This window comes from Plectropomus leopardus, chromosome 3, assembly GCF_026936395.1.
Source record: "Plectropomus leopardus strain MGB_pleo_1.0 chromosome 3, ASM2693639v1, whole genome shotgun sequence".
Taxonomy (NCBI): Eukaryota; Metazoa; Chordata; class Actinopteri; order Perciformes; family Serranidae; genus Plectropomus; species Plectropomus leopardus.
This window is the reverse complement of record NC_142178.1, coordinates 25539513-25564607: the sequence shown is the minus strand read 5'-3', so window position 1 is coordinate 25564607 and position 25095 is coordinate 25539513. Positions and strand designations below refer to the sequence as shown.

The following is a 25095-nucleotide window of genomic DNA, read 5'->3' as shown; positions in this document are numbered from 1 at the left end:
ATTTGAAACTGAGCTTGTTTTACAGAACTGAGTGTCTGTTTATCAGCAGACAAATAAACTATGTTGGCACCGTTGCTAATTGCTGGCTTGTTAAATTTTTGGATGCATGTCATGTTCTCACATTGGAACTTTGGTCTTTCTGTCCCTTCTCCTCCTCCAAGTTACCATCTGATGGTCCTTGATATTTATGGCTGGCAACAAGTCGACATCCAGGGAATGTAGTTCTGTCCTTGGCACTTGTTTGGTTTTGAATTGTCGGTCAAAAGACTAAACTTTGTCTGTTTCCCATAAGGACATATATTCTTATTCCTAAAAATATTACTGTCATTGATTTTATGTTCTCATGATCATGAAAATGTCACTTTATGTGCATTTAGAAATATCAGGAAATACCTAAAAATTTGTGTGAATGATGACTCTGGAGAAGCTCCAAAAAGTGAAGCAAAGTTTTTTTGGGATATTTTTGGACACACTGAGATGCCTCAATATGTAATGAAATCATATTGTTGTATTGCATTTATTCCAGAACAAAAAAGTACATCTATTCAATTTTGAGATATTGTCTGCAACTTCTACTTGTTGTGCTCCACAATATTTTGAAATATTGCACTTTTTTACTCCAATACATTTATCTGTAAGCTTGAGTGAATTTGCAGATTAACATTTTGCATCATGCACCACAGATTCCTTTAACTTAAGCGAAGGAAATCTGCTATTGTCATCTGCTTTTGTGAATGTTTTAGTGTAAAATAGTGTAAAAAAACAAGATAAAATAATAGTTCATTTCTAAAGTGATTTTTAAAAAAAAGAAATATAGCTAGTCTGCTAGACTGATTTTCAGCCCACTTTTGCTAGAAGTAAATTCATGATATTCATATAAAAAAGTAAAAAGTCAGCCCCACCATGAGAAGTAAAAAGTGCTACTTACATGTTGATCAAGGCAGTTCTCACATTATTTACTGAGCGCATTACTTCTGGTTTTAGTATTGCAGTTAACTGCAGTTTATTGCAGTTCTGCATGTGGTTTGCTCAGAACAATGCTCATGGGTGTATTCAGCTACTGTTAATGTCTTTACGATTAAAGTGTCTATCATTTCTGTTGCGCTGCTTGTCTAATTTGTGTAGACAGTAGCAGTTTTCATTTACTGCATATTCATATAGTATACCGTAAAACTGAATTTGCTTATGACAAATAAAATCATATAGTAGAAATTAGTTTTAATATACAGTTTTTAAAATCATATCTGGTCTATGATAAGAAAATAGTTTTATTTTTCTTTATTCTTTATTTGGTCTCTATTAGCTTCCACAAAGAGGTTGGAAAATACAAATTTAGTCTTTTAAAATCTGTCTGTCTGTCTGTCTGTTGCAAGTTATCCAACTTTAGAGAATACATTTCTTAAGAGCCCCTTTTTCATGGTATGGAGGGGTTTGTCATGCTATTTGCTTATAAGTAGGGTGGATGTACAGGGTTTAGAAACTATTTTTCCTGTTGACTATTGCAAAATAAAACTTTCCCAGTTCTTCTCAGCCTCTGATTGTGTTTATCACTGCAGAAGAGGATTAACACTGTTGTCCAACAGAAGTGAGGACTGGGTTAAGGTCTGTTCTGACACCATCTGTCCCTTTGGCTCAGCGTGATGGCTTTGGAGCCTTTTCTTTTCTTTCCATGTGCACTCACTCTCTGCCTCACTCTCACAGATTTAAAAGGGTGATAGTATGGAAACAGCTCCAGCCTGTGGTTGTACTTTTCCTGGAAAAATATTCATGAGGACAGAAGTGGATGAAGAGGAGATATGTGACAGCTACAGCAGCGGGTTTAAAACGTTGATGAATTAAGAAGACTGGTCTTTTTAGATCACGATAGAACTTTAATTTTGTTAAACCTTTTATCCATCATTTATTATTTTTGAAATAACATAACATTACGTACAGAAGGCACTTACAAAAACAAGTTAAATTACAGATGCTGTTATTATAAACATTATATTAATGATTTAAAAAACATAACAGAATGATAAAGACATGAATGACAGCACCATTGGCAAATTTTTAACAGTACATCTCAAATAAAATTTAGCATGATTCGAATCTACAGTACAATAAAAAACATTACTCATTTGTTATCAATGTAATAATGCCCGAGCTATGCTTGCAAGTATAACTTAAGCATCAAGATAAAAAGCGTAAAACTCAACAGTTTTTGTTTTTTTTCACTAGTCAGAGGTTTGTTTTATTTTACATATTAGGCTTTGTGGTTTCTGCTCTGTGCAAGTCCTGGTACATCTCTATTAGACGAGTGGCCTCTCTCTGTCCTGACAGCAAAGCACCATGGGTAGTGGAATAGTATTTTCTGTGGGTGGCCTCTCCAGCGAACAGGACCTGTAGAGGCTGAGGAGGGAGGACAGGAGAAAGATTTTGAGAGAAGAAAACCAGATTCAAAACAAGAGCTGTCAGTGTCATCTTGACATATTTTTGGCCTCTTGCGCAGCTGCATTTTCTATTTCCATCGCTGATTCCTCCGTTAGCGCTCCACATGTAGGAGGCTGCAGTAACTTTGCTTCAGGGCTTAAGATTTCAGGTTGACAGGGTTGAAGGACTTCAGCAGAGAGGTCATGCTATTCCTTCAACAGTGTCAAGTGAGCACACAAACCCCCGCCTCCAGCCCCCTTCACCCAGAACGCATCAGGTTTCATGGTCTAGACTGCTGGCCAGGAAACAGCCTGCTAACCCCCCCCCCCCAAACACCAGCTGTATTTGCTCTGCATGTGCTGCGATGTGACATGGTAGTGATGACACGGCCGCATTAGCCAGATGCTCTCACAGTTCGACCAGGGAGTGTAAACAAGAGTGAAAATACTGCTGTAAAGGCTCTCACAGCTCAGTTTTTCTACAGCGTGCAATGAATAGCTTCCATTATGACGGATTTATCTTAAATATGTAGCCTACACTTTGTTTTACAAGTTCCTTAGTTTCCTATAATTTATGAGCAGTAAATTCACCTGACATTTTCTATAAAGATATATATCATTTGGTGATATGTAAATAGAAAACTGGGGCTCAGCTTGCCTTTGTTTAATTCCATTTAACTGATACCACAACATAGAGGCTCTTTTTATCAGTGCACAGCAGGTCAGCTAAACATACAACAAACATCCAATTTAACATATGTGAGGAATAAAGTTTCCAATAATAAGTCAATATTGGATCATTGTTAGACTGGGTTTATATCAGGCCCGTGCACAGAAATGACTGGGCCCCTGAAAAGGTCCACTGATCTTTTTTTTTAGTTGCCAACATGTCAAATTCTACCGTTCTGTCATTTATCTCAGTGTCAGACGCACCGGGCAGTGAAAATTGTTGACGTGCCAACAACCCAACTCATCAAAAATCTGAACTTTGTCAGTGGACGTTGATGTTAGACACCAGCGCACGGAGGCACTCTTTGTGGCAGTATGATACACAGTGTGCAGCGGCGTTACCTAAAGAGCGAGAAATTCTGTATAGGGGTGTGGGAGGGGTTGTTGATAAGTTAAGAAAACTCTGGTCTTTCAATTTATAGCTGTTTGTTTGCTGTGTAAAGCCAAAATTCAATGGAGTTACTTTAATAACAACATATTGTACTAGTTTGTGATGTATGTTGACCTGATTAGTAAGAACTGTGCTCATTTTAAGCCAAACCAGATGATTTTTTTCTACACCTTAACTTGTGCTAACCCAGTGTTTGACCTACATTGTAAATTTATTTGGAAAAACACTGTGTGTACGTAATGAGCAGAAAATGTAAATTTCCCTTTGAAAACCAAATCATTGCGAAAAGACATAATGACGCCTTTCTGACCCAATCTTACAGTATAAAATCTGACATATTTATAAATTATTTTTTTTAAAAAATATATCTTAATTTAGGTTTACTTTATATCTAATTGTTAAATGAACCCAAACTTAAAAATGAGAAGTGAAATTACCCTGTTACCCTGTTCTGTTAGCAACTTCAGTAAACCAAGCTGGTCTGATTGAATGTAGCTATTGATAAATTTAGGAGATCTTCAAGTTCAGTTTTCCAAACATGTCTAAAAAAAAATAAAAATATGATTGGCTAGTTTGCAATGAACAGAACACATATATTTAGCACAGTAAACTTGGTTTACTGAAATTTATCAAATCTATATAGAATGATTTAAGTTGCAACAACTTCACAAAATTAAGTAAAAATAAGAGATTAATAGTTATATAAACTCAAAATTCTCAGGGCAATTGGGTTCCTAGATTTATTTTTTTGTTTATTTATTTTTTTGGTAAAATCTAATTTTACACTGTATATTGTAAACTTCACACAGGGATCTAATTTCAGTTACATTAAATCTTAGCAGTGTTCGTATTTTGTTGTTATTGTCTTACCGCAGCCTTGGTGGTGTTGGCATAAGGTAGTGGCATGGCCAGCCTCTCACAGTCTCCACCGCTTGATCCCACCCTGGTGAAGGAGTAGGAGCCTCGGATGAAGGGGTTACTGCCCCACGAAGAGCGCAGGACACGCCAGGGCTTAGGAATGTCAGGGTTCCCTGCGGACAGGAGGACAGAGACGGAATTAGTGCACAAATTTAATGATGATTATGGATATTCTGGTGTCCAATGCATCACACAAACCAGTTCAAACTAAGAAAGTAGCGGGTGTGAGTTTACTGGGACATCCAGTCTGCCATCTCTAATCAAATGGTGACCCTCTTTGAGCAGAAAGGCACCAGCAAGTCTATATGTAATTAAACAACAGCTGAGGGGATTAAAGCACTTTGACCTACATGAGGAATGCATGCGATTTACACTCTGCAATCTATGGGAAGTCCACCAACCTCATCATGACGGGACAGTCACTGTTTCCATATTCACTCTGTGACCTATTTCTGAGGCAATCACTTTACAGGCAATAATCTGAGTCATTCCTACAGTGCAGGATGTGCACATTTCTAATCTATTCCCAAGAAGTGAGTCAACTGATGGTCATACCATCAGTACCACCACTTTTTATTACATTTTCTGTTGCAGCCACCTTGAAGCAGCTTCTTTTATTTATCCAGGAAAATTCCTCAGTTGCGCAACAAGTGATGTGTTTAGGTAACTAGTAGCCGCAACACTAGATAAGACTTGGATAAAATAAAGCACACATGACTTTTTTGTGTATCTGTGTCACACAAAAATGAAGTAGGACAGATCAAATGTCAAGGCCTCTTCACCTTATCTAACATATGATCAGTGTTTCTGCTCTGTGTCGCTTTTGTGGTGCTGACACCGGACCAGTTAGCTGATGCTCACTTGAAACAAAACACCCGAGTCTTTCAGCTGTATTATCTGTCCACCTATTGTCATGAGAAAGCTTCTCACGTCATAGTTGAAGCTTATGTCATTTCCTATATACAACCCAACGAAGTAACTTTTTGTATGAGTCACTGAGCTCAATCTCAGACTCCCAGGGCTGAGGTTGAGCTGTTAGTTTTACATCACTGATTGTTGGTGAAAACTTAACTAGAATAGAGCCGGAAGACAGGAAGACAAGTTGATCTGTTTTTTGTCAAACACAAAGCATTTGTATCTTTTATAAAGAATATATTTTTCTTTAAAGATACAGTCCATAACCTTTTTGAGAAGAACTTTTTGTCATATTTGCTGAAACTGTCACTATATTCCCAAAGAAGTACACTTGAGAGATAGTCACTGGAAAAAAAGTATGTTCCTCTTCCTGTACTGCCTGTAATGGCATTCGCTAGGAATCTATCACACAACCAATCACAGCTGAGGAGTATCTATAACAGCTGTCAAGCATTTTAATCACTGCTCATAAACTACTGTCAAGCTAGGCAGTGCTTATCAAATAAATATAATATATATAATAAATATCTGATCAGCACTGCCTACTTTGATATTGTGAGTGAAGTTCACAAGCAGTGTATGATATAACTGACAGCTGTGCTCGAGACTGCTTGGCTTTGGTTGATTTTGTTCATGTGTAGTAAGGGCAACGAAAGTGCTATAGATGGATATAAACTAGGTAGAGGAATATTTTTTTCACAGATTATCTATTTATTTAGCGCTATGTAAAATTTTTTCATAAGCTGTCAACTGCAGGTTTAAGAGATGATCTTTGATTAGATAAGGATTTAAAATATCAGAGTGGGGATAAGTGAAACACAGAAATGACTCCTGTGTAGAGATCAGTCTAGAAAACCCGAGGAAGCGTCTTTGGTGTAAACAGGATGTATGACAGGTAACATCTGCCCACAATACACAGTTCTGTTTCCTGTGCGTTCGTCCTGACCTGTAAAGCGCCTCAGCAGCTCAGTGCAGGTCTCAGCCACTGTTTCGTCATCGCAGCGCTCCATATACAGCGCCTCCTGTCCGCAGATCCAGCCGCTCAGCATGTAGCCGTAGCGCTCGGGCGGGTAGAGGACGTCAAAGCTGCAGATCTTCTTGTACCACAGCTCCTCGGGGTAGGTCAGCTGCTCTAGCTGAGCCTCGTCCTCCCACACAAACTGGATGCTGTTGCACTCAGGGCTCCAAAAGGGCTCTTTGTACTCTAAGAATATCTTATCGGTGGTACTGATGCCCAGCTTCTCGATGGCGAGCACTTTGTCCTCAGGCAGTGAGGGGGAGAACATGACCTCGTGGTTCTGTTTCAGGACGCCCAAAGATGCTGTCACGATCACATGGTCAGCTGTGATCCACTCCTCGTCTTCGCACTCCACGTAAATTGGGTGCCCCAAGATCAGGGGGTCCTCGTGAGGTTGGCAGCTATGGTTGTTTTTGTTGTGGTTGTTGTCCTGGTGGGTGTCGCTGTTCTGGGCAATGACCTCCCGATGCTGGGCTGAGAAGTTCCAGTGGATGCAGCGGATTGGTTTGCTAAGGCAGATGGTGCGGGAGGGGATGTCCTGGGCCAGGAGCTCCACGACCTTCATGAAACCTTCAGGAATGACATAATGTGCACCAGGGATCTCCGTCCACTCGCCAAACTCACTCAGAGACACCTCATCCATACTGGGAGAGCTGCTTTCACAGCTCTCCACCTGAAAATGAAAACACAGAAAATCAGATCAATTAAGTTTCCACAGCGGTGGAAGAAGTATGCAGATCTTTTACTTAAGTAAAAGTAGTAATACCACCATGTGAAAATACTCTGTTACAAGTAAAAGTCCTGCATTGAAAATGTTACTTAAGTAAGAGTATAAGTGAAATTACGAAAATATACTTAAAGTATTAAAAGTAAAAGTACCAAATGCAGAAAGATATTTAAAAAACAAACAAACACCAAATAAATCAAATTTATATACAAAAATAGAAAATATTTTTTTTAAAAAAAACAATAACTCAAGTATTTTAAAAAAACAGAATTACCCAAAAAACTAAATGATGAAAAAATGAAGAAAGACACCAAATAACCTAAAATTAATATAAAAATAACACTAACAAAAGCACCCTAAAAAAGTCAAAAATATTTTTGACAAATGAGAAAAACCAACAGTCAAACACAAAATTATTGCACAAAAACATCGAAAACTCGATATTATAAATAATGAAAAGAAAAAAACTAAACTCTAAATCATTGTTTTTTTTGAAGAAGAAAAACTCAATTACAGAAAAATAAGTAAAAATACCCCTAAAACACTCAAAAAAAAAAAATTTAGAAATAAAAACTTAAATATTTATCAAAGAGAATTAATTTTCTGTCAGTTGACTTATTGATTAATCAACTAATAATTGCAACGGTACATGTGCTGTATGTGTATTTTTTTTTCATTAAAATATGCATTTAACCTGAGAATGTCTTATTTAAAGAATAAAAATCTACTTTACAAAAATGTGCGGGCCAACACAGCCAGCAGCAGATTTAAAAGAAAAGTTGCAGACATCCAACATATGACAGGTAATTTTATTCTGAAAAAAACTGAGGCAAAAAGTCTACACCCTGATGCACCTTTCTGCAGCTTCTTCAGCTCCTCTAGACCCAAACCAGTCTGCAGCAGACTCTAAGATGCAGGGGTTGCATATCTAAACGTTTTTTTTTTTTTCAGTTTCAAGAAGAACATTGAAGACAGATCATTAGCTAATTATTGTCTCATTAACCCTTGCTGTTGGAGTCAGGAGGCACACAGTTTAGATGAATATTTGCTATCTCATCCCCAGGGAGACTGTAGACCAGTAAACCAACTCTGTTTTCATATAGTTTCTCACATTCCTTAATTGTAGATTCATGAATGCATGGGACACACACACACACACACACACACACACACACACACACACACACACACACACACACACACACACACCTTGAGGTACTGTTGAAGCATGGACAGTTTGAGCTTCTTGGTGCTCTCAGAATCATCAGGATCCAACATGATCCTCTTGCGCACCACGTCCCGCGTAAAGACGCCAACGCTGTTCTGGCTCTCGGCGCAAACTGGCTTCCCATTCTGGAAGAACTCCTGAGTCAGCTCGTACACCTAAAGCAGGGGGATCAGGAGGAAGAAGAAAGAGGAAGGAGGTAAAGAAAGCGGAGAAGTGTGAGAAAGAAACCAGCTGAGTTCAGTTCAGGGAGGTCAGGTCAGATTGTCTCACATGGTGAAACTGCAGCATGATGGAGAGACACCACAGGCAGCACAAATCACTGCACATTAAAAATAAATGCTGCCAGCAGCTACAAAAGCATCACTTTGTTAATGAGTAGAAAATAGAAGAAAGCAGGAAAAGAAGACTTGTTGCTACGTTGATAAGATGCTACACAATGGCTGTGTTCTGTCTATGTTAACACCAGACACATCAGAGGTGATAATGCATCATTTCTTTGAAAGTAACACCAGTGACGTATCAACATGTATCAAGTCAAAATATTAACACTAAGAATCTGGACCCTGTTTACTTTAAAAGACCAGAAAGAATAAGCATTGGGTGGATTTATTGTCAGAAATTGAATCTAACATTACTACATAATTTCATTAGTGTATAATCACCAGAATGAGACCTTGATGGCTATATTGGGAGTAAGTCCTCTTCCACAGAGCCTGTCATGTTTCTACAGTAGCTCTGAATGGACACACCAAACACTGCCTCTAGAGAGGGCCATTTGCATTTTTACTGACTCTGAAGGCCACTGTAGGTTTTCTACATGCTTGGAAAGGAAGGGGCATTCAAATGGTTGCAATCTCAAAATTGACCAACAAATGCCACTAAATTCTACACACTGGAATTTGAAGTTAATGAAGTTGGATTTTAATATATAAAAGTGTTTATATATATGTATGTATGTATATATTCAATATGCAGAACACGATGCCCAGCTGTAAGTGCATGTGTCGTCTGGTAAAGTTTAGCATTTGCTGAAGACAAAGGCTTTGGCATTATAATTCAATAATTAAATATAACTTTGAAGTTTAATTCATTATGGTGTTGGACTGTACAGGCTGTTGTCATGAACTCTTATGTTTTTTCTACAAAATACATTTTGCTAAACCTACGTTAAGTATGTTACATCATTCATGGGACACTAAGTCATACGATATCATACAAACTGTTGTATTAGGATATGTTGGATTGTGTGTTGACATAGTGCTGGCACAATTAGTTAATTTGTCAATTAGATGATGTGATGTCAGACTGTTAGCTTTGCATATTTTCACAGGATTCAGGATCTCAGATGTGAATAGTATATATTTACTTAATTCTTTGACTTCTGTGGTAGTAAACTGTATGTTTTGGGTTTTGGGGTTGTTGGTTGGTCAAAGAAGCAATTTGAATTTGAGTAATTTTGGCTGTTGTTTTTTCTGCATACCAAGTGATTAAAGAAAAAATACATTAATTAAACATATTAAAATAAAAATAGGTGTTATAAAGAACAGTTGTGATTCTGGAGGTCTGGAGAAACTCGCTCAACAAAAAGATGAAAACCATAAAGAGTAGAGCCCTTAGCATAATGAGTCATCTTCACATGATGTTGACCATGACCCTGGTCCTCATCACTCTACAAAGTGACAGACAGCGCTAAATGGCATCACAAAGAGTGATAAGAGTGCGTTGACCCTTACGGATGGTTGGTTATTGAAAAACACATCCTGGAGAAGGCAGCTTAGCGGCTTTACTTGTCTGGTCAACATACACAGAAAGTATGATGAAGATTTTCAAAGGCTGAGGATGACTTCACAATGCTGCTAAATCTAAAATAGGCAACCAAATCCTCAGTCTTTAGGATGCTGAAACTGTGCCTGTGAAGGTAGGGTAGGGTTTGCAGATGTGAACTTTCAGTATGAATATTTTTCACAAGGAGGCAGATTGGTTGATTTATTTTGGACCCAAGATCACACACAAAACACAGACGTACAAAGGGTTAATAAAATAATAAAAATCCCTTCTTTGTGTCCATACCTTCTCTCTCTAACTGCTTTTCCAGACGTGACCTACTTAAGCTATAATAATCATTCTCTGACGGGGGCTGCTGCACAGCACGGAGCAGAGAACCGAGCCAACGGAAATGGTCATTTCTTGTTAAATTCAGCCTGCTTTTGTGGACATTTTATTGGTTTTCCTTTAAGATAGCTGAAGCTTTATTTAATAATGTTGTGATGGATGTTAGTAGTGGCCTTTATTTCCCTTTGAATAGCTTTAAGATTGTTAAAATCATCTTTATCATCACTGTCTGACAGTATCTGACACGCACTACATAATCAGTCTGTTCCAGCTCTGCAATAAAGCAGCATGATGTTTGTTCAAACTCAGTTCTCCATGTTTTTATGCCTCTGTGCCGACCATAGCCGTGGCCTGAGGTATTATGTTTTTGTGAATGTAATATCTCACAAATAGCTTGAGAGAATTTCTTTAAATTTGGCACAAACATTCACTTGGACTCAAGTGTGAACTGATTAGATTTTGAGGGTCATAGGTCAAAGGTCAAGATCGTTGTGACATCATCTATTTGTTTTCTCATGAACGCAATATCCCAAGAATACCTAGAAGGAATATCTTCAAATTTGGCACAAAAATCTACTTGGACTCAAGGATGAACTGATTTTATTTTGGTGGTCAAAGGTCACTGTGACCTCGTATGCATTTTAATTCACGAACGTGATTTCTCAAAAAGAAATTACCTCAAATTTGACACAAATGACAACTTGGGATCAAGAATAAACTGATTAGAATCAGATGGTCAAAGGGTAAAGGTCAAGGTCACTTGAAGCTCACAAAAGAATATTTGGCTATAATTCAGAAATGTATATGCTAATTTTTTAGAACATTTCACACAGATGTCTAAAAGGACATAATGCTGATGAAATCAGTGACGACATTTGATTGTCCTAGAGGTTAAAGGCCAACTGTAGTATAGTAATAATTAGCACTTTTCTGGCCATTACCCCATATCATATCTCAAGAGCAGAACGGCATCATTTGCTCAGATACTGAACTGGTGACAGAAATCTTGAAATCCTGCTGAGTGTACAGATCTGCTGTGCTGCTGGGGGGGAGATGTATGTGAAGCATTCAAGTTTCACAGACATGAATGTAAACTGTACATATAACTTGACTGGTGCGCAGACAGATACAACTGCAAAGTGGTAATTTTAGTTATGGCTGCACCGTTTTGTCAAGAGGAAATATTCCAGATGTCTTAGTGTATCATTTTATACTCATTTCCTCAAACATACATAATATCATATTTTGTATTTTGAATCAGTAGAGACTTTAAAGTTTTGAAGGTTTCAACAATATTTGGCTGCATTGCATTTGCGGCCCTGTGATAGTCTGGCGACCTGTACAGGGTGTATCCCGCCTTCCGCCCGATGACAGCTGGGACTGGCTCCAGCCCCCCCACGACCCTTACAAGGACAAGCGGTTACAGAAAATGACTGACTGGCATTATTTTTTAAGGTAGATACCACTGGTTAATGTGCTGCATAAATTAAATTACATAACATTTTTATATGCTAGGCAGGCTTAACAGTGAGTATCTGTGCTCTCCTCCATGCATGCATCCATTTGTGCATTCAAGTGTGAATTCCACATGTGACCACAGCACGCATATCTGTGTGCATATGTGTCCCCTCACCTCGTTGTACAGGTCACTGAACTCCTCCACCAGGTCCTTGGGGATCCTCTTTCCAACATTAGTCTGGTAGTGAGCCACACCATTTTTGGTGTACAGGCTGATGCGTCCCACGCTCCTCTCCGCGTCCGCGGTGTGCTCCAGCAGCCCGTTGTCCTTTGCCAGGTGGTACACTGGGTTCCCATTGGCACCATGGATCCAGGTGGCTCCAAGCTCCAAAGTTGCTTTTCCTATAAAAATTAAAGCAACACAGATCAGTGTGAGTTTGAAAAAAAAAAAAAAGATGTGTTTGAACTCTGCAATTGACTTTGTTGAAGCACAGTCACACTTGAGTGTTAGATAACTGGACAGTTCAACAAGGAGGTCAACTCAATTAGCATTCTGCAGTTACTTAAGCCCACTGGAATACCGTGTCTTTAACATTTTTCCTGAGGATGTTGGCATCACACACTGTTTTTCTTTACAATCATTTATATAACAGAAACACTGGCCAACAGAAAAATGCTTCTATGATTACATAATGTCTAAGCACATTAAGAGGCATTTATATAACGGATGCAATCATCCGTGTACCTGACATACAGGTTTATGTTTGACAGCATAATATGCTTTTTTTTCCCTCTTTCATGTGCATACAGCAGTAGCACTAAGAGCAGATGCTGTTCCCTTTTTGTTTGTTCTTGTGAGTTATAAGAATTTGAATCATGCAACCTTTTTCTGGCGTTAAAACCTGCAGTTCAGCCGACTTTGTTGGGAAAAATACCAGCGTCACGCAAGCAGATAAAGTATAAAGCATATGACGGAGGATATCCACTTGTCCATCCATCCATTTTCATCTGTTTATCAGGAGCTGGATTTGCAAAGTCATAATTTTCAGAAAAAAGTTGACCAGTTTACAAGAATAAAGTCATAATATTACAAGATTAAACTTGTAAATTTACAGGGAAAAGTAGTAAATTGTTAAACTTGTTCATTTATAAGAAAAGAAAGTTGTAATAATATAGGATTAAACTTGCAATTTCATGGCAAACAAAGTCCAAGATTAAGACTAGAGTAGGGTAAAATGGTATACACAGCATACAAAATTCATTGGAGCATATATATGAGTTTTTTCCCAAAAAATTGAAACTTTTTTTTTAAAATTATGACTTTATTCTCATAACATTGTGACTGTATTCTCAAAATCTAAGATATTTTTTCTTTATAATGGCCCTTATCCTCTGTTGTAACTTTGATACAAAAGAGGCAGATGCAAGCATGGCTTTTAAATTTGTAACTCCAAGTTGTATCGGAAGATTCTTTACTCTTGTATCAGCAATTGAATAGTGCGTTGTATGTATCTAGCAGAGAAAAATGGGGAGGAAATACTTTTATCAAGTGTGCCAGAATTGTCTGTACAATAATAATTTCTAATGCTGAAAAATTATTACTATTAACCCACATATTAATGGACTTCAAGAAATAGTTTGAAAATAGGACCTTGGTAACATAAGACTTTGGGAACTTATGACCACACCTTGGAAACATTGGTATCCTGGGAACATTGGACCATGGGAATGTAGGAATCAGGGAACATAAAACTTTGGAAACTTAGGCCATGTTTAGACGAGAACGGCCCTACTAAAAACAGCAAAGGTTTTCCTTTGTGTTTTTACAAAAATCTGTGTTAATTTGTAACATTGTGAGAATGATCCTTGTGTACACAGAAAAAATGAAAACGCTGGAGTATGCATGCCAGGCCAGTAGTTTGTGGTGTAACTTTATAATGACACATCACAGAAGAACACCACGTGCATGGGCAAAGTGCGGCTGTGACGTCAAAATTCTCAAAGGATCTGCGCATTGCCAGTTTATATGTAGGGGTTGCATTTTCATGTGAGCAAAAGGTCAAACAGTAACAAAAGTGTAAGTTTTTAAGTTTCATACAAGAACCGTTGCCATGTAAACGGGCCCTTAGTATCTTAGGAACACTGGACCCTGGGATCATGGGACCCAGGAAATATGGACTCTGGGGAACATTGGACCACGGGTACTTAGTATCTTGGGAAAATAAGACCATGGTATCACAAAAATGCTCACATGAATTTTAAGGACATCTGAGCTAAAATAATGCACATAACTACAAAGTTAAATTCATGATAACCCATTAAACTGCTTGATGTCTAGAGAAATGAAAAGGCAGAGGTACGTTAATAAATGTGTTGTATGGTGAACGGTTATGGTGTTTAGGTGTTATTCACAAACAAGTTTAACACAAAGTTTGAGGTAACAGCAGGTTAACAGAGATGTGTTCTCTCACCGAGCTGAACACTGTGAACTCTCCCGCCGATGTGGTCTGACGCCTCTAGGACAGTGACATCCGTGAAGCCGTTTTTCAGTAGGATCTTAGTTGCAGCAAGGCCGGCCAAGCCAGCACCAATCACTACTATTCGAGGCTGCCAATGGGTGCGTAGGCCGCTACTAAGAGGATCATCAGTGCTGTCTGAGGAAATTTCACAACTTTGCATGCCGTCCACGATCCTCTTCGATGGAGTCTGTGGGCAAATTAGAGAAAAGGACTCAAGTTAAAAATGGCGCCATTATAACACAGAGTCAGCAGGCGACAGGCACTCACACTGCAGAGTAATACTGAGTGACAGAAATGATATACTAACTCATAAATACACACACTGCTGGCTGGGTGGGTCATGTTGGGTTGCAGTGTGTTACCTTCAATGCACTCATCTACCATATCCCCAGTGAGTATTTTCAGCTACTGATCACTGCTCATCTCTGTTGATGCAGTTTGTCTGTATATGTTGTCAAGATTTTACAGAATATTGGTCACATAAAATGATTTTTTGGACAGCACTGAAAAATCCCATTTAAAAAACATCAACAACACGGTGTACAGAGACAATTTATCTTATGAGCATGTGAAAATAGCTTGTGTGCACAAAATAATTTATTAAGTGCAAACAAGATCCATATCATGTGAGCACAAGCTAATATGCTGTGCAAACAAATTATCATAAATTAAATTAGCATTATAAATTATTAGCCTGTGCTTACAAGATAAAAAAATATTTCAGGACTCCTTGAAGGTCATTGTATTACATACAGTAATACAACATGGAAGCTAAGCAATTTACTGCTGTAGAAGCTGGTTAGCAACTAAATGTATTTGAGCCACCGAAAGAAATTCCCCCTAAAAATCAGCATCAGTTTAAGTGTATGCTTTATTTTAGAATATTTTCACCGCTTTACCTTAATGTCAGACAGTGATTTCCAATTTGAAAATGAAGCTGTTTTATTGTTTTCTTCAAAGCCGCCACACTCCATTAACAAAAACAGTCATTTTAGCTCACTGAACACAAGAGCTGCTGATCCAACACTGTGTCGACCATTTAGTTAGTGTTATTTTATGACTATAGCGAATCCAAACATCTGGCTTTAAAACACCAAAGTCATACGATAACACTTTAAAAAATTGTTGATCAAGGCAGTGTTAGAGCAACAGCTCCTGTGATCAGTGATGTTAAATCACTCTTTTTCTTAATAGAGTCTGGCTTTAAAAAGAGCAATGTGATGGTTTTATTGTTGTCTGATATAAAGGTAAAGCCGTGAAAATATTCTTAATACGTATATTCTGCATATAAACTTTTTTTATTTTATTTATTTTTTTTAGGTGGGACTTTTTTAACATGGCTAAAATACTTTTCTTTTTTTTTGCCCCGGTCATGTAAGACTCCAGCCTGCTTCTCCAAACTGGGGACGTGCCGACTGCCATCTACTGTATGTAATATACTGTCTATGGATAAGTCCCTCATATAGCCCCACTTCAAAAAATCTGAACTACCCCTTTAAAAAACAGTGTCCATGTTACTTTTGATGATCCACAAAAGATGCTATAAACAATTATCACTAAAACTCTAAATATTGTTGTAGTGAGGTCTGTGGATTATAACACCAACACTGTTTCTGGAAAGGCACAAAACGGTCAAATTTGTAAATGCAATATTTCAGTGCTGTGACCTCCACAAGCTAAATTACTGTACCTCCAATCAGCTGGGTGGAAATCTCAGAGAGACAGATTTCTCAAAACGTAGCAGGACTACTACCACAAGAAACATCATTTAGCTGAACTGATTCTTTACTTAAAAAAAAAAATGAGCTATGCACCTTCAAGCTTTGCACAGATAATTTGGCCTCTTTGGAGCTCTGTTCTCTTGAGTTGCCTTTTAAGTGCTGATTATCGGCATTCCCCTCAATATGACCCATGTGTACAGCTGTATTCATAACTGATTAATTTAATTTCAAGTCTTTTCTATCACGTGTTTGTATGAAGTTGTCTCTGTTGAGCATATGACCACATTAAAGGTCCCCATAATGTGAGGGAGCAACCCTGTTATATCTGTCAGCTAATAGACTATGTGCAAACAAAAATCTTTTCTTATTGCACATCTCAAAATTGCTCAGGGATACTAACATTCAGAGTGGAAAATACACATGCCACCTTGTTATTCCAGTGCAAAAGGTTGCTTGCTGTGAATGTATGACCAGCTGTGTGCGAGAATAATACAGTGAGAGCCTATTCAGAGGACATTCCTGTTAAACCAGAAGAGAAATTTATTGACTGTTTTTCATTGAAGGCATACGCAGTTACAACTGTTATCTAAGACTATCCCTTTAATATGAAACCAGTGTGTTTTTCCAGTCCTCCCGTGCATGAAGAAGACAGTGACAATCCAGCCTGTTCTCATTCTGAATTTATCAAATATCGTCACTTTTGCAGGGATTTTGGCGTAAAATCCCGTCGCTAAATGCCAACTTTAGCGTCTGTATGAGACGCTGCCGTGCGGATTTAGCTGAGAATATGGCCAGATGGAACCTGCACATCATATCAATCATCGCTATGTCCTATGATAGTGTGCCAGCTATTGAGCCTTTCGGCAAGTGCAGACCAAATTTTTATACCCGTCTTATATCCCAGTGATATAACTTGACAACACGCCGTGACTTTTCCACTTTTTCAACCCCCTTGGTTTTGAAACCTTGAGTTTGGCTGTTGCTATCTTGGATTTTGAGGAGCTAGAAGTGACTATATGTTAGACAAGTGGGTGGAGCTGAAGACGAGTGAGGGTCTGACTGAGTTAGAGGGCTGACTTGCTTTTGGAGCCAGCCTTAAGGGCCCATTGGAGGAACTGCCGTTTTTTAGCACTCCCTGTTGGCTTCATTTTTCAGCACTGAGGTTGCTGCTTGGCCAGGACTCATCAAATACATGCACTTTGTGCACTACAATTCAAGATCACTGTGAAAGAGGACAGTGGCCCTCTTAACTTGTTTTCAACCTTTATTTAACTTTGACTTAAGTGAAACTGTGTTGTAATTAAGATGTCAGTCTTGACAGCTCTGCTGGATGAATCACAAGAGCTGACAAAGAGAGTCAGAGAGGGAATCACCAGTCAGCACTGTAAGAAAAGATATGTGGAGGCAACATATGTTGAAGAAAGACCCAGCATGGGATAAACTAAAGAGGATATATACAGTACAGGGAGTTCTGTAAATCTATGTAACATCCTTTTTCAAAGTCTACCAGAGTCTTGGTTTACCGCTGACCTCCAACACAGATGTGGATTAAACCTGCTGATCTTAAAGGGTCAACACATGGGTCATCTGATCTGACTTCATGACCCTCGTCCTGAAAGTGGGTTGGACATGGCACAGATTTACTGAACAGGCATTTCCAATAGAAGTGGCAGTACATAAACATACATCAGGAGACAATTTGCTATCTAAGATTTTGCCATTTATATCATCTTTTCAACATTTTTGGGTGTATTAGGCCATCATGGGCAAGGTAACCCATCAATGAGTTGAGCTGTTTTGCAGCAATATTGCATTTTTATGATTTTTGCATCCATGTAATGAGATTTCTTGATTTGAAAAGTATGTAATGCACTGAATTTAACTAAAACAGACCTTCTTTTCTGTTATTTTCATTCATTTATCAACTATCTGTAAATTGATTTTTGAGAAAATGTATTATATATTAGTGCTCATGTATACAAGGACATAGGTTTTGTTTCAAAATTGGGGTGAGACATATATATATATATATATATATATATATATATATATATATATATATATATATATATATTTATATAAAGCACTTTGTAAACTTGCTTTTGATAAGTGCTATATAAATAAACTATAGTGTTTGTGTGTTATATGTAACAACTGAGTAATTTATCCATATTGCGCAATCCTGGGAGACTTTGGTCTGCGCTTGTAGTTTCTAGCACATTACTGTTGAACCACAAAATTACACTGAATTACATCTTTGTATTACCAAATAAAGCCATGTTTCAGTTCCAGTTCTATCTCTCTTTCTGACTTATCTCAGCAGTGAATACTTTGCATTAACACAGAAAACACAGAACAGTGTTGTTAATCAATAGAGGATTCCCAGAATCTGAAGCATTGATACATCAACATGAATGGACTCGTTCTTAGGCTTTGAAGAAAAGTAGGCTGCACGGTGATGTTAGTTCCACTTTATACTATTCGTAAAATCAATTATTAATAGCACAATTATCTAAAATGAGAGGTGGTAAAACTTGGTTAATTTAACTGTTTATTGAATCTGTGGTCATGAATTGAGCTCAACATGTTTGTTTACTGCTGTTAGATACTACAAACTAATCAAAGAATGGATGGAACAAGTTGTGATGTTTTTTTAATGGATGTTTTTCCAGTACTCTGCTGCTCTTTTATATTATGCTGCTCTTTGAGATGAGGATCAAATGGAGGACACTGCTTTGTGGCAAACAACAAATGTAGACAACATATCTGACCAAATGAGGATGCAGTGGTAGATGGGATTGTTTTGTTTTCTGTAAATTACTGTATTTGTTGTATTTAACTTAAATCGACAATTATGGGCAATTTTGCCCGGACGCACAGATCTGGGAAATACCTGGTGTTTGTTGGCAGATCGTCTCAGCAGTTTAGTACCTCTCACTCTACATTATGCCTTGATTTCTGTTTATCATGCCAAGTTTGAAAAACTTTTTGCATGAATTACACTTAGCCTTGTATTGTACTGATTTCCGCCATGCTGTGAAATCTTGGTCAAATAGTTCATTTTCATTGAATTTACACTTCCAAATGTCATCCAGGGTCCAGCGACAGTTAACTGGCAGACAGTGGATCCTCTGCTCTGAGCATCCAGGCCGGGAACAAAATATGAGTGTTGTTGGTTCTGCTATCCTGATCTATGCAATGTTATTGCAAGAGGCACCTGGTAAATTGTTTTTTTTTTAATAATAATAATAGATGTTACAAATTATTTGGAGATTTGTCATTGCAACATCAGGAAACAAAAACTCCATAAAATCATACTTCCCATGTCTTAACATGTTTAATTTTAAAGATTTAATTAAGGCCTTGTATTTAGATTAAGTCAATGATGTTTAATGCATTTTAAAGAACCTCATAGAGTATTAAATATTTACACTGGCAGCAGGTTGAACATCTACTGTTGTATGAAAAATGATGGTTTAAAAACCTGCCCCTAGTAAAATCACTTCTGATGAAAGGTAATGTCTTTCAAGCCCCAATAAGCTTGTGTCCCGTGAGTAATAGAGAAAACCATTATATAATTTCAGTAAGCAAATATATAGGGTGTGAAAATGTTTCCTGCCAGGAGACCCCAGGGTGCAGGTGTTCACAGATGTTTCCAATTTAACACACATGTTGCCTCATACAACATTTTAGTAGCTATTTGGGACTAATTGAGTTAGTGGCACATTAACTTCCTGAGGAGTAAAAGACTAAAATCCTACATATTTAAAGATCTGCTCATACTGTCACACAGTGCAATTGTATTTTATGTGTAAAAATGTGGATAAACGACTCAGCCTCTGCTTTGTCTCATAATGTAACTTTAGTGAAGATACTCTTAAAGAAACTTGCAGGCACTGTTACTGTCAAGGCCATATATCTTGATAGTTTTGATCAAAACTCCAGCAACAAGGTCAATATTGCAATATTATAAAACCCATTACAATGTCTTTCTATTTACTGGAGTTTTGACTTCTTCAGACCTAAATTTATCCTATATAAGGACCTTGATAGTAGGTGAGGCTGTGCCAGAAATATAAACTTTACTTCCAGAAACCAGATGAACAAGCAGGTTTTACTGTTTACTTAAACAGTCAAATGAGGTCAGAAGATCATGTCAGTTCACTGTAATGCAGGAAAACATTTAAACTGTAACAATACTTGCATCGTTTCATAGGAAAATCTGCTTTACAGATTTAGTGTTTACTCAGAAATAATCTGTTAATGTTGGGATTGACCTATAAAATAAAGCCTGTTTCAGCACAAAAATCTATAAATACACACACAGCATTGATTTTAAATGACTGACAGATCGAATTCATAGACAGCCTTTGATCACTTCACAAACTGGCCTCTCTGACAGATTGCGCATCTCTGACTGTTTGCTTGTAATTATTGCACGGCTGGTTAATACACTCACCACATGCCACCTCTCTGTGCTTTGCACCACCACTGCAGATTAACGTGTGGGCCAGCCTTGGGTCGACAGGCGGCTTGGGGTGGGGTGGAGTGAGGAGGGAGGGGGCTACCACTGACCTAGAAATGGCAACCTACAATACAGTTCATCTGCCAGCGGCCTTTTTAAGAGCAGGGCCAGCCTTGAGCAGTAATTTTGAAATAATGTGTCTGACTTCCCGTCTCCCCTGCTTTCTTCTCTCCTTTAATTGTGGACGCTGCTCTTTTAAGCCAAGGCTACTCATGTCTGTCTTTGTCATATCACAGGGGTCTTTGTCAGGCCAAGGGCCCCTTAACTGAAAGACAGGCAGAGCAAGACCCCGATGACATATATTATGCAAAATTGAGTTGCATATGAAACTGGGCTAACAATAATGTAATGATAATAATAATAATAATTATAATAATTATGTGTAGATTAGCCTAAAGTGCCTTGTATAAGCTCTTATTTAAAAGATTGTTTTTGAGGCTTTTACCTTTATTTGATAGGACAGTTTAAGAGTGAAAGGAGGAGAGAGAGGGGATGACATGTGGCAAAGGGCCGAGGTCAGAATCTAACCCACAGCCGCTGCGGTGAGGACTTAGCCTCTGTATGGGCACACGTCCTACCAGCTAAGCTACTGGGTGCCCTATATATGCTTTTTAAATGTGCATGCAATACTAAGCTATAAAAATAATAATTATTGGCATATTCAAATTTATTCATCATGATTGTTTCTGAAGTGGATGGTGGTCACAAAACAATCCATTGTGGCTCACAAGAATGTGGGTACACTTGGAATAATTATACAGCTAAATGTCTTAATAGTATACAAATTTGCATTTTCTAGTATAGTGAAGGAACAACCCACTCTAGTTTGCCACTGATTGTCTTCGCCTAACGTTCTTATTCTAACACTGACCAATCACACTCCTCTTGCCTAAACCTAACCAATCCAACCAACAAAGACAACGACTACTGGCCAATCATAGGGAGAGTTGAGCGGGTCACGTCTATGCCGTCATTAGAAATGCAAATTTGAATTTAAGAATAGGCCAATTTATCTTTGTTAATTTGTTGGATTCAAGTCTGGTGACCTCTCCAGGGCGCATCCTGCCTCTCGCTCAATGCCAGCAGGGATAGACTCCAGCTCCCCCGCAACACTAAATAGGATAAGCAGCTACGAATAATGACTAAATGAATGAATAAATGTTGGACTCATGTTGATTTGTATTTTCAGACATACTTGAGTAAAAAAAAATAAATAAATAAAAACTCATTAAACTACCAAACAATAATTTGGCTGTCCCCCTGCAGTAACTCTGAGGACCCCCTGTTGAAGACCAAGACTTTATTAGTGCCGTTTGAGTATTAGCATGGTAACAAACATTTCTACAAATATGCATTTTTAAAAAAAAAAGAAAAAAGTGTTGTCTGAGGGCTTCGTGCCAAAGGCATGACATTCCACACTTTTCTCTCAGCTCTGATTCTCCCAACCTGGGTTGATGGAGTGATGACACCATACACACACACGCACATACACACGCACACATATACACACGCACACACATGCACACAAGCATGCGCTCTGGATATATTCCCCTGCTGCAGATAAAGAGTGCCCTGAGACTCGTAGTATTCCCAAAGATACACACAACAGGCTCAACTGACTGAATAATGGCAGACAAATTATCACTAGTGAGAGATAATAGAATTATAAAAGTTTTCGTAAGTATGTAATTCTGTAATTAAGAACACATCCTTGCCTAAAGCCTTGAGAAATAAAATGTGGGTACCACTTCCTCATTAGCCACATGTTATTAAGAGTTTATAAATTAATAATAAGAAATGTAATAAAGCTTCATGAAGCTGTTGTGACATAATTATAATAGACACTTTTCTGTTGCCAGGTTGTACAAAACATCTAGTTGGACAGTTATAAGAGTTCCTTGAAACAAAATCATTTTTTAATAACGAGCGTTAACATTTATACCCACAAACCTAATGGATTAAAACCCTAAAGTACCAAATTATAACTGCAGAGAGAAATGATAGAAAAACAACATTTATGCTTTGGTGGGCTAATTTAAAAAACACACCATCAAAAGCCTTAAAATATAAAATGCAGGTACCAGTTTTTCAAAAGATCCCTGTTACAAAGAGTTTAAAAATTGTAACAAACATCTTTATTGGGAGTTAATAAATCATTTCCCAATACTTTCAAGATCTACTATGAGACAGTTACAGCCAATTTTGCGTTGCCAAGTTGTACCAGTTACTCAAAACAAAATCTATTGTTTATTAGCCTGACAAAAGTTAACATTTATACCCACAGACTTTATGGATTGAAAACCTTTTATTAGTGACTCATTAACATTTCCAAACGCAGACTTGATAAAAAGTTAAAAAGCAATGACACGTGTAAACACAATGATTTTTTTTTCTTATACTAACTTTCTTCTTGATATCTTATTATTATTATGATTATAACTGAGCTATGAATTATTCGCCATACAACAATTATAAACCCTTCACAAAAGCGGGCATATTCGAAAGTAGTACCAAAATGCCAAAAAAAAGAAAGAATTAAATGACAATAAAAACTTTTAATAGATGAGAAAAATCTGACTGAAGCCAAAGAGAGGATTAAAGTGTCTGATGTCATCCTATATTTATGCTGCCTGGCTGGGAAACTCATCTGTAGCCTATAGGAAAACCATTTACTGCCACGTATAAGCTGTGATGCCAAAGTGGCAGCAGTTGGAAACAAAGCGAACAACTTCACTGAGTTACTCTGATTCATCATCTGTGAAAGAGAGCATGGGATGGAGACACAACAAGCCCCTTTAACACATTCAAAAGCGCACGAATGAAGCTAAAAACACAAATCCACCTTATTCCAGGCACTGCAGTTTGTCCCCTTAAAAGCACACAGCGACCTACAAAACATCAGTGCAACTAACATTTCATGTGATCTGGGATCGGTGTGTTGATGTTGTTGTGTTTTTTTGTGCGCAGCGCTTCCCGTCTTATTAATATTAGTTGACATTTAGTGTAAAAAAAAATATCTACGGTGACAACTACGGTAAATAATCTGTTCTCACTATATTTCCAGCGATATGTATTGATACAGCTTGTTCTTTCTGATCATACATTTAAATCCCGGCACTCGCCATCCCCCGCCGTCCGAAATAATAATTCAGTGAAATGTGTTTGTAGTAGAGTAGCTGGTTACCTGACTCTCTTGGTCTTCAGCTTTAAAACCTCAGAGTGCTCCGCTTTCCTTTGTGCCTGTTTTCCCTCAGACCGGCTCCGCTTTGTATTTATGCCTGGAAACCAGAAGCAGCCAGTTTCCCCGTGGCCGCTGCCTCCTCATTAATAAAATATGAGCATGATGACGACAAAGCTCAGCCCTCCACTGCCTGCTGTCACCGAGCTGCCCGCTGCTGCGTAATACACACACACACACACACACACATCCTGTGTGCTAGATACGAGGGAAAAAAATCCTTTTAATCTACGAAAAATAAAAAAAAAACAGAGGTTTAAAAAAAAAGAGGTGAACTGTAATATCTATATGAACACAATTAGCTAATGGTTGTATGATGCTGATCTTTTTAAAATTAATTTATACCTATATATATTTTTAATATCAAGCACATCTGTGTTCAAGGCATGAAAAAAACATCTTGTGATGGGATCTGTGACTCAAAGGCCCTGACACTGCAAGCCAACGGTCGGCCATCAATCAGTGTTGGGCCATCACTAAGCATCCATGGCATGGCTGTATTATGGGAAGTCTGGATACAGCCATGGGAGTGGGCCTCGTTCATTCCTGTGAGAGCTGCTTATTGGAAAGCTCTTTTGCAGGTGTAGAATCAGTGCTGGCTACCCTGATGTACTGACCCATAAGGCACATGCACTAGAGCAGCTGAGCGCAGCGTAACATGGCCGAGCTGAACATGGCGCAGCTGAACAGTGTGGCTGAGCAGGTTACTTCTGCCGGCAGGACAGCTGAGTTCTGGTTTAGCACTTCGGTAGCTTGAATGGCAGTATAAAAAAATAATCTTGAGGCTTTTTTCATCTTTACAAATGTTATCAAACAGATCGCTTAAATCTAGATAGTGAAATGGGTCATTTCGTGGGGGTTTTGACGCTCACAAGAAATTATTTACCGATTACAGACATCTCTTTCCCGATGTTAGTCAATGGGCAAGTCTATCTGGCATCACTTGACCAACCCCGATGGTGTAAAAGTTGCATCAGAGCCTGGTGCACTTGCTGGGGGCTTTATCCATGGCCCTAATCTTTTTCATGTGTCCTGCAATGCTGGTCTTTGTCATTTTTTTTTTTTTTTGGACTGATTCAGCTTGTTGAATTGTTGACGACGGAGCTTGTTTGTGAACTCTGACTGGCTGTACAGCTCAGTGCAAGAGAAGGGAAATGGAAATGAGGAAAAGACACAAAGAGCTCC

The 25095-nt window shown here is 38.2% G+C and overlaps 1 protein-coding gene and 1 long non-coding RNA gene across 2 annotated transcripts in view; one reads left to right on the top strand and one right to left on the bottom strand.

The window, feature by feature from the left end:
- Positions 1–25095, top strand: part of LOC148190002 (uncharacterized) — a 34990-nt gene that overhangs the window by 1496 nt on the left and 8399 nt on the right. The gene's annotated exons all lie outside the window — the stretch shown is intronic.
- Positions 1849–23999, bottom strand: smox (spermine oxidase). The gene is made up of 7 exons (XM_042485882.2): positions 23857–23999; positions 14379–14613; positions 12083–12309; positions 8319–8492; positions 6311–7055; positions 4402–4562; positions 1849–2391 (listed from the first exon to the last, which is right to left on the bottom strand). Exons 2-7 carry the CDS (start codon positions 14584–14586, stop codon positions 2239–2241), a joined length of 1668 nt encoding a protein of 555 aa, XP_042341816.1. The 5' UTR covers positions 14587–14613; positions 23857–23999; the 3' UTR covers positions 1849–2238.

Bases quoted from the DNA above. Each gene is read 5' to 3' on its own strand.
- smox (XM_042485882.2), bottom strand. From the start codon at position 14,586: ATGCAAAGTTGTGAAATTTCCTCAGACAGCACTGATGATCCTCTTAGT. The intron at 8,493-12,082 runs GTGAGGGGACAC...CCCCTGCTTTAG, and splicing joins TCAGTGACCTGTACAACGAG to GTGTACGAGCTGACTCAGGA. The intron at 7,056-8,318 runs GTGTGTGTGTGT...TTTCATTTTCAG, and splicing joins TGCTTCAACAGTACCTCAAG to GTGGAGAGCTGTGAAAGCAG.